Genomic DNA, 10,862 nt, shown 5'->3' with positions numbered 1-10,862 from the left:
TCACTAATCCTCGTCTCCATGGCGACAAATAAAGTAAGTTTCCTACAAGTGTCATCCCTGCAGGACGAGGAATCTAAACATGCTTCACTACACACCATAGCTCACCGGCATCAAAATGTAAACAAACGCCATTGGTGGATCTACACCTGACATCCACTGTAATGATATCAAGTACAGGCACGTATCTCGTCGATACTACTATGATTATGTCGATATTTTTTAGCATCACAACATCTTCTTTCGTTTTTTAAAAATGTATATTATGTTTATAAACTCAGGTAATACGTCCCTGGACACACGAGGACTCAAATTATGACCAATGTATGATCCTGTTACTACTTGGTATCGGATTGATACCCAAATATGTGGTATCATCCAAAACTAATGTAAAGTATCAAACAACAGAAGAATTAGTGATTATTACATTATAACAGAAGTGTAGATAGAACATGTTGAAAGAGAAAGTAAGCAGATATTAACAGTAAATGAACAAGTAGATAAATAATTAATTTTCTACCACTTGTCCTTAATAATGTTGACAAAATAATAGAATGATAAATGACACAATATGTTACTGCATATGTCAGCAGACTAATTAGGAGCCTTTGTTTGTTTACTTACTACTAAAAGATAAGTGGTCTTGTATGTTCACTATTCTATTTAAGGACAAACTTGCAATAAGAAACAAAAGTTTAATATATCGTAAGATTTTTTGTTAAAATAAAGCAAATAATGAATTTTTTTGTGGTCCCCATTATTTAGAAAAGTACCAAAATATTGGTATCGGGACAACACTAATAGACACACACCGAGCACCCACTGGCAGAAATGTAGATCGGCGCCTATGCCGTTGAGTACCGAGTCTTTGTACTGTATCGATTCAAATGTGAAAGGTGCCCATCCCTAAACACAACACTTCCTCATTATGCACCAGTAACCGTCACTTCCTGCGAGATGCATTCACAAACCCTGGAATTAAAAGTGTCAATACAGCACAAGCAAGTCAAACTCGGACATACTTAAGGGGGTTAGGTCTTGCAAATGGTCTGGGATTGCCTTGGTATCTTCCGATGGAACTGCAAGAGGTGGCTGAAGACTGGCTAAAGTCCGGATGGTGTAAATATGACATAGTGACCCTTGTTCTTCTTCTTTCCCTGTCTGTGTGCAGAGTGGTATCAATGCCACAGTGAGGAACACCTACAGCCAGACCGCGCTGGACATCGTCTACCAGTTCACTGCCACCCAAGCAAGCAGAGAGATTAAGCAGTTGCTCAGAGGTAGGACGGATGGAAGGATGGGTGGATGTGTTATAATGGGATGGGGTAGGCTCGGTCGAATCGGTGGCAGGCGGTGGAGTAGTTTCTGCCTCATCCTTCACTTTCAGCGTGAGTAAAGAATGCCCTACCGACCGAAAAAGGTCCGACAGAGAAAGAGATGATACGGTATTATCTGCTCACAGATGCTATCTGGTGGTTGTTGGAGCACACTGCAGTAAGTCCTGGAAAGCCCCACTCGTTAATGCTTCAGTCACACGCAGGATTCTCACAGGAATGAGGAAAATATAATACCTATTGTAGGGTTGTACGGTATACCGGTACTAGTAAAGTACCATGATAGTAATATGAATCCTATTCGATACTATACCGCCTCTAAAAAGTACCGCCCACCCCTTAGTTTTTAACCGGCATGCGGTGCGTCGTCGTCACGTCATGGCATTGCTGGTTTTACGAGCAGAGGAGCATGTTCGGCAGCGCACAAACACGGAGTACTTACAAGCAGACACAGTGTGTAGACAGAAAAGGGAGAATGGACGCATTTTGGCTTAAAAACTAAAGATAAAGGTGGAGTTATAACACTGACACTGTCAAGACTTGGTCCTTGGGTTTTGTTTTTCCAGAAGGCAACGGAAAGTTGGCTCGAGCGAGACGGGAATGGGAGTACATATTTATTTAATATTATCAACAACAAAAAAACGAACGGCGCGCACAAGGCGGAAGTACAAACTTGACAAATGAAACAAATACTTGCACGTGGGCAAAAAACTAAGGACATAAACAAAAGTCGCTAACTGTGGCATGAATAGAAAAAACTTACTTGGCATGGACTAAAGGAGCAGCATGAAACGATGGACATGAAAACAAGTGTCTGGAATGTGCAGAGCATAAATGTGGGATGTCGCCAGAAAGACAAACTGAAAACAATGAACTTAAATACTACAGACATGATTAGTGAAAACAGGTGCGTGACTCAAAACGTGAAACAGGTGCGTGACGTGACAGGTGAAAACTAATGGTTGCTATGGTGACAAAAACAAAAGTGCACAAAAAGTCCAAAAACAAAACCGAACATGACTAAAACAAAACATGATCACACAGACATGACAGAAACACCCTGAGGAAGAGGTGCTTTAAGACATGGCTAGCTAGTTAGCGGCTAACATCCATCCGCAGTCGGCAGTGTTTTAGCTTCTTCTAAATCACTAATCCTTGTCTCCATGGCGACGAATAAAGTACGTTTCTTACAAGTATCATCCCTGCAGGAAGAGGAATAGCTCAACATGCTTCACTACACACCGTAGGAGGATACATTAGCTCATCGGCGTCACAATGTAAACAAACGCCATGGGTGGATCTACACCTGACATCCACTGTAAGGATACCAAGTACATCGAGTCGATACTACTATGACTACATCAATATTTTTTAGCATCACAAAATATTTTTTTCGTTTTTCAAAACATTTACATTATGTTTATAAACTCAGGAAATACGTCCCTGGACACATGAGAACTTAAATTATGACCATTGTATGATCCTGTAACGACTTGGTATCGGATCGATACTTAAATTTGTGGTATCATGCAAAACTAATGTAAAGTATCAAACAACAGAAGAATAAGTGATTATTACATTTGAACAGAAGTGTAGATAGAACATGTTAAAAGAGAAAATAAGCAGATATGGACAGTAAATGAACAAGTAGATTAGTAATACATTTTTACAACTTGTCCGTAATAATTTTGACAAAATAATAGAATGATAAATGACACAATGTTACTGCATATGTCAGCAGACTAATTAGGAGCCTTATGTTTGTTTACTTACTACTAAAAGACAAGTTGCCTAGTATGTTCACTATTTTATTTAAGGACAACATTGCAATAAGAAACATATGTTTAATGTACGCTAAGATGTTTTGTTAAAATAAAGCCAATAATGCAATTATTCTGGGGTCCCCTCTATTTAGGAAAATATCGAAAAGTATCAAAATACAATTTGGTACCGGGACCGGTACCAAAATATTGGTATTGGGACAACCTTATGGCAAACACAAAGTGCTATTAAAAAAAAATAGGAGTGAAGAAAACACGCACGCACGCACGCACGCACACACACGCACACAGCGCTATTGACAAATTACAAAACAAAACAACTCAAGGCATGACACTTTTCAGTGTCTCTGTCGGTGTCTCTGTCTATGTTCTGTGTTCTGAAAAATCTATAAATTAGCCCCACCGTTTTATAAGCCGCAGGGCTCAAAGTGTAGGAAACATTTTGTGACTTATAGTCCGAGAAATATAATAAACATGATTAATAGGATAACGTTTTGAGTTAACTCGTTATTTTTGGCAGGCCTAAACATAACGTCATCTTTTTGCTGCTTGCGGGTGTATTAGTGGGGTGCAGCTAACATGTTCGGACCAGGAAGGGGGCGGGTTATACAAAACCCAAAACCAGTGAAGTTGGCACATTGTGTAAATGGTAAATAAAAACAGAATACAATGATTTGCAAATCCTTTTCAGCTTATATTCAATTGAATAGACTGCAAAGACATTATATTTAATATTCGAACTGAGAAACTTGATTTTCTTTTGCAAATAATCATTAACTTAGAATTTAATGGCAGCAACACATTGCAAAAAAGTTGGCACAGGGGCATTTTTACCACTGTGTTATATGGCCTTTCCTTTTAACAACACTCAGTAAATGTTTGGGAACTGAGGAGACACATTTTTGAAGCTTTTCAGGAGGAATTCTTTCCCATTTTTGCTTAGAGTACAGCTTAAGTTGTTCAACAGTCTCCGCTGTCGTATTTGACACTTCACATTTTCAACGGGAGACAGGCCGGGACTACAGGCAGGCCAGTCTAGTACCCGCACTCTTTTACTACAAAGCCACGCTGTTGTAACACATGCAGAATGTGGCTTGGCATTGTCTTGCTGAAATAAGCAGGGGCGTCCATGAAAAAGGCCTTGCTTGGATGGCAACATATGTTGTTCCAAAACCTGTATGTACCTTTCAGCATTAATGGTACCTTCACAGATGTGTAAGTTACCCATGTCTTGGGCACTAATACACCCCCATACCATCACAGATGCTGGCTTTTCAACTTTGCGCCTATAACAATCCGAATGGTTTTTTTCCTCTTTGGTGCGGATGACACGACATCCACAGTTTCCAAAAACAATTTGAAATGTGGACTTGTCAGACCACAGAACACTTTTCCACTTTGCATCAGTCCATCGTTTCTGAGTGTTGTTGATAAATGGCTTTCGCTTTGCATAGTAGAGTTTTAACTTGCACTTACAGATGTAGCGACCAACTGTAGTTACTGACTGTGGTTTTCTGAAGTGTTCCTGAGCTCATGTGGTGATATCCTTTACTCACTGATGTCGCTTTTTGAGGCAGTACCGCCTGAGGGACCAAAGGTCCGTAACATCATAGCTTACGTGCAGTGATTTCTCCAGATTTTCTGAACCTTTTGATTATATTATGGACCGTAGATGGTTAAATCCCTAATGTCCTTGCAGTAGCTCGTTGAGAAATGTTGTTCTTAAACTGTTGGACAATTTGCTCACGCATTTGTTCACAAAGTGGTGACCCTCGCCCCATCCTTGTTTGTGAATGAAAGCTGCTTTTATACTCAATCATGGCACCCACCTGTTCCCAATTAGCCTGTTCACCTGTGGGATGTTCCAAATAAGTGTTAGGTGAGCATTCCTCAACTTTCTCAGTCTTTTTTGCCACTCGTGCCAGCTTTTTTTAAACATGTTGCAGGCATCAAATTCCAAATGAGCGAATATTTGCAAAAAATAACAAAGTTTACCAGTTGGAACATTAAGTATCTTGTCTTTGCAGTCTATTCAATTGAATATAAGTTGAAAAGGATTTGCAAATCATTGAATTCTGTTTTTATTTACCATTTACACAACGTGCCAACTCCACTGGTTTTGGGTTTAGTAATAATTGCAGCTCCTTCCAACGGAAGCGCCCTCTCGGCTGCAATTTCTACCTTTAATCCCTTTGATTTTGGATAAGGCGATGATGACGCCGATGTCTTATGTGAGGTCACACATGACTTTGCTACATTTGTGAGTGATGTGACTATATAGTAGGTATCTTCACGTAGAAAGTGTCCAACACTTGGAAAGTTTCACTGTTTATGTGACAAAACTTCTCCAGTGAGGATTAAGGTGTCTGTGGAAATGAGAGAGAAAAAAACATCCAAATCATTTACAACCATGCATGCTTTCCACTCCACAGAGGCATCAGCTGCTCTTCAAGTTCGAGCTCTGAAGGATTACAGCAACAACTACGACTTAACCAGCCTTAACATCAAAGCAGGAGACGTCATTACGGTAAAATGCACACACACATTTACACGCACACACACGCGTGCCTTTTTTAAACCTCATTATTCACAGGCCGAGAGCAATAACAAAGAAAGTGAGTAAAAAAACATTAAAACAAAACAAATATGTTTCAAACTACAATTACAACTTAATTCTGCCATTTTTTATTTAGTGCTTTTAGATGAGGGAAGGGGCCCACATTTGTACCCGCTGCTCGTTGAGAAGAGCAATACCGTATTTTTCGGACTATAAGTCGCAGTTTTTTTTTCATAGTTTGGCCGGGGGTGCGACTTATACTCAGAAGCGACTTATGTGTGAAATTATTAACACATTACCGTAAAATATCAAATAATATTATTTATCTCATTCACGTAAGAGATTAGACGTATAAGATTTCATGGGATTTAGCGATTAGGAGTGACAGATTGTTTGGTAAACGTATAGCATGTTCTATATGTTATAGTTATTTGAATGACTCTTACCATAATATGTTACGTTAACATAGCAGGCACGTTCTCAGTTGGTTATTTATGCCTCATATAACGTACACTTATTCAGCCTGTTGTTCACTATTCTTTATTTATTTTAAATTGCCTTTCAAATGTATATTATTGGTGTTGAGTTTTATCAAATAAATTTCCCCCAAAAATGTGACTTATACTCACTCCAGTGCGACTTATATATATTTTTTCCCTTCTTTATTGTGCATTTTCGGTCGGTGCGACTTATACTCCGGAGCGACTTACACTCCGAAAAATACGGTACATGCTTTTGTCTCCAAAACTTACCAGCAACACCAGAAAAAGTCGCTTGATCTGTCGCTTTTTTTTACGTTCTGCCACAAATAAATCTGTCAACTCTAAAGATCCATTTGTTTATATTGTTGAATACATTTTAAAGTTATCGTCCGTACCATAAAGCAAGCAGCATCAATGAAATCAACTGTAATTAGTTCACAGCCTTTTTCATTTTCAAATAGAAAATATTAATTTAACTAATTGATTAATTCAATAAATAAACCATGATGAAATAATGAAGTCATGAATGATTAAAATCGTGAAATAATTAATTAAAATGATGAAATAAACGGGGTATTATTTAAAGAAAGTGTTCTAAATAGATAAATAAACTGACACATAAATATACTTTATAAGTTTGTTTCATGAGGTCTTTTTGTTCAGAATCTATATCAGTAATAACTGCTCCCGGTGCTGTTGATTTCTTTTCATTTTACATAAAATCCACAATTTAAAATAAGGTACAAAAAAACCTGAATTTAGCATAGAAGATTTAAGGTCATATGCTTTCGTGTCCATCTCTAAAATTTACCAGCAACACCAGAAAAAGTCGCTTGATTTGTCGTTTTTTTTACGGCCTGCAACAAATGAATCTGTCAACTCTAAACATCAATTTTTTAGTTTGTTTATAACATTGAATACATTTTAAAGTTATCATTGGTACCATAAAACAAGCAGCATCAAAGAAATCAACTGTAATTAATCCACAGCCATTTTAATTTTCAAATAGAAAATATTAATTTAATTAACTGATTAATTTAATAAATAAACCATGATGAAATAATGAAGTCATGAATGATTAAAATCGTGAAATAATTAATTAAAATGATGAAATAAACGGTGAATTATTTAAAGACAGTGTTCTAAATAGATAAATAAACTGACACATACTTTATAAGTTTGTTTCATGAGGTCGTTTTGTTCAAAATGTTTGTCAGTAATTACTGCTCCTGGCGCTGTTGATTTCTTTTAATTTGACATAAAATCCACAATTTTAAATAATGTACAAAAAAACCTGAATTTAGCATAGAAGATTTAAGGTCATATTCTTTCGTGTCCATCTCTAAAATTTACCAGCAACACCGGAAAAAGTCGCTTGATTTGTCGCTTTTTTTACGGCCTACCACAATTAAATCTGTCAACTCTAAACATACATTTTTTAGTTTGTTTATAATGTTGAATACATTTTAAAGTTATCATTGGTACCATAAAACAAGCATCATCAAAGAAATCAACTGTATTTAGTCCACAGCCATTTACATTTTCAAATAGAAAATATTAATTTAATTAATTGATTAACTAAATAAATAAATAAACCAAGATGAAATAATGAAGTCATGAATGATTAAAATCATGAAATAATTAATTAAAATTATTAAATAAACGGTGAATTAAATGATTAAATAATTAAATTTAATTTTGCATTAAATGAATTACTAATACATTTATGACGCCCAGCTTATTTTCAGTGTTTTTCATTAAGTTCAAATCACATGCCTGATTAATACATTTTACACTTGAGTAATTATTTAAATATAGATTTATTTAGTTAGTTATCTTCTATTTAGCCCTCCATATAAAAGAAAGACAGTGTTCTAAATAGATAAATAAACTGACACATAAATATACTTAACTAGTTGTTTCATGAGGTCTTTTTGTTTTAATGTTTGTCAGTAATTACTGCTCGTGTCACTGTTGATTTCTCTTAATTTTACATACATTTCATACAATTAAATAGTGTACAAAAAACCTGAATTTAGCATGGGAGATTTAAGGTCATATGTTTTTGTGTCCGTCTCCAAAATTTACCAGCAACGCCAGAAAAAGTCGCTTGATTTGTTTTTGTTTTTTACAGCCTGCCACAAATAAATCCGTCAACTCTAAACATCAATTTGTTTATATTGTTGAATACATTTTAAAGTTATCATCGGTACTATAAAACAAGCAGGATCAAAGAAATCAACTGTAATTAGTCCACAGCCTTTTTCATTTTCAAATAGAAAATATACATTTAATTAATTGATTAATCCAATAAATAAACCATGATGAAATAATGAAGTCATGAATTATTAAAATCGTGAAATAATTAATTAAAATCGTGAAATAAACGGTGAATTAAATGATTAAATAATTAAATGTAATTTTGCATTAAATTAATTCCAATTATAATTAATCAGGAATGTGATTTTTCCGTCTGTAGTCTGAAATCCGTCTATTTTATATATTCATTAGGGGCGTAACGGTACACAAAAATTTCGGTTCGGTACGTACCTCGATTTAGAGGTCACGGTTCGGTTCATTTTCGGTACAGTAAGAAAACAACAAAATATAATTTTTTGGGTTATTTATTTACCAAATTTGTAAACAATGGCTTTATTCTTTAAACATTGGGAACACTATAATAATTCTTCCAACGTTAATCAACATTAAACTGCCTCAAATTGTTGCTCAGATTAAATACAATGACAAAACGTCTACATATAAAAAGTGCAACATTAAACAGTTTCAAGTCAACTCCATCCATCCATTTTCTACCGCTTATTCCCTTTGGGGTCGCGGGGGCGCTGGAGCCTATCTCAGCTACAAACGGGCGGAAGGCGGGGTACACCCTGGACAAGTCGCCACCTCATCGCAGGGCCAACACAGATAGACAGACAACATTCACACTCACATTCACACACTAGGGCCAATTTAGTGTTGCCAATCAATTTATCCCCAGGTGCATGTCTTTGGAAGTGGGAGGAAGCCGGAGTACCCGGAGGGAACCCACGCAGTCACGGGGAGAACATGCAAACTCCACACAGAAAGATCCCGAGCCCGGGTTTGAACCCAAGACTACTCAGGACCTTCGTATTGTGAGGCAGATGCACTAACCCCTCTGCCACCGTGAAGCCCTCAAGTCAACTCATCATGCTTAATTTATTACAGCATTTGGGAAGCCTGTAGTTGATTTTTATTATGTAAATGTTATATTTTTATCAACATGTGATAGCAGGGACCCTGCCATTCAAAACTAGGCTGCTACATTACTAATAATTAATGTAACTATAGCTGAAAAAATAGTACAATAGCAATAGGAGAGACTACACACACACACACACACACACACGCACTCACGCACACGCACCGCAAAATGAGCTAACCTTACGCTAAAAGCTAATTAGCCTTCACCTCAAGCCAGGACTGCAAGCGAGCTAAGCTGCAGTTTAAGTTTCTAGAAGGTCAACGGGCTCATAGTGATGTTACTAGTAGTTGACTGGGAGGTGTTTATTATCATTTGGGAAGAGTACGCTGCCTTATGCTCAACTGCTAAACACCTATCTGCTCGACGCTAAAGCGCTGACTACATGCGCTTTGAATACGCACTGCTGATTGGCTGTTACCGCTCTAACTACGCACTGCTGATTGGCTGTTACCGCTTTTTGTGTAGCCAATCAGATGGTTGTGTGGGTGGGACAATGCTGGGTGCTGAGACGGAGGCAGAAGAAGCAAAGCAGCTTGTTAAGACTTTAGCTTAGAAACTCGTTCGGTACACCTCCAAACCGAACCGAAACGGTTCGATACAAAACACGTACCGTTACACCCCTACTATTCATATAAAAAATTATTTTCCGTTTTTCTTTGTTTTTTCCGACCTACAATGTGTGTTAAAATCTTGATCTGTCTCTTTGCCATACAGGCCAACAACTACGGTTTTCCCGTAATGAGTACGGTTTTTGATAATCCAGTGGTAAAAACTACGTTTTTTAACTGAAAAATCGAAGCTACGTAGTCTCCCTTGTCCCTGCACCTGTGGCCCCCAGACCCCCGGGTTATTTTCAGTCTTTTTCATTAAGTTCAAATCACATGCCTGATTAGTAAATTTTACACTTGAGTAATTATTTAAATATGGATTTATTTAGTTCATTCTCCTATATTTATCCCTCAATATAAAAGAAACACAGTGTTCTAAATATATTACTAATACTGACACATAAATATACGTTATTAGTTTGTTTCATGAGGTCTTTTTGTTAAAAATGTTTTTTAGTAATTACTGCTCCTGGCACTGTTGATTTCTTTTAATTTTTTCATCTGACAACTAAATAGTGAATTTAGAATTTAGCATGGAAAATTGTTGTATCAAACGTGCTTAATAACATTTTTACACCATTTAACATGCCGGACATGCTGATTTATTCGCACTCCTGTTGTGTTCAAGCGCTTGTGTCTCCATGCATGTGTTTTGACTTCATGAATACGTAAGAAAGAGCCCTCATTTACTACGAATAAATTAAGGAGGGGAATATTCAGTGCCGACATGGTCGTCTGCTCACTGTTTATGAATATTCATGAGCATTTGGGAAAGCCAAGTGGTGGCTGTTCTTCCTCCCTCAGGGTCAGAGGGAACACTTTGGCGTTTGTCCCGTCACAGATTCTTAGAAAACCTCGC

General features: G+C 36.9%; 1 protein-coding gene and 1 long non-coding RNA gene across 9 annotated transcripts in view; one reads left to right on the top strand and one right to left on the bottom strand.

Moving 5' to 3' along the window:
- caskin1 (CASK interacting protein 1) overlaps positions 1-10,862 on the top strand; it is a 339,666-nt gene that overhangs the window by 217,960 nt on the left and 110,844 nt on the right. For all 6 annotated transcript variants that reach the window (XM_061973687.2, XM_061973688.2, XM_061973685.2 and 3 more), the window contains exons 8-9: positions 1,169-1,277; positions 5,545-5,639. In XM_061973687.2, the coding sequence (XP_061829671.1) occupies positions 1,169-1,277; positions 5,545-5,639 (204 nt within the window). The remainder of the gene's footprint in view (positions 1-1,168; positions 1,278-5,544; positions 5,640-10,862) is intronic.
- The window catches only part of LOC140679716 (uncharacterized), a 196,952-nt gene that overhangs the window by 78,432 nt on the left and 107,658 nt on the right, over positions 1-10,862 (bottom strand). The window lies entirely within an intron of this gene.

This window comes from Nerophis lumbriciformis, linkage group LG22 (genome assembly GCF_033978685.3).
Source record: "Nerophis lumbriciformis linkage group LG22, RoL_Nlum_v2.1, whole genome shotgun sequence".
Taxonomy (NCBI): Eukaryota; Metazoa; Chordata; class Actinopteri; order Syngnathiformes; family Syngnathidae; genus Nerophis; species Nerophis lumbriciformis.
This window is presented reverse-complemented; position numbering and strand designations above follow the sequence as displayed.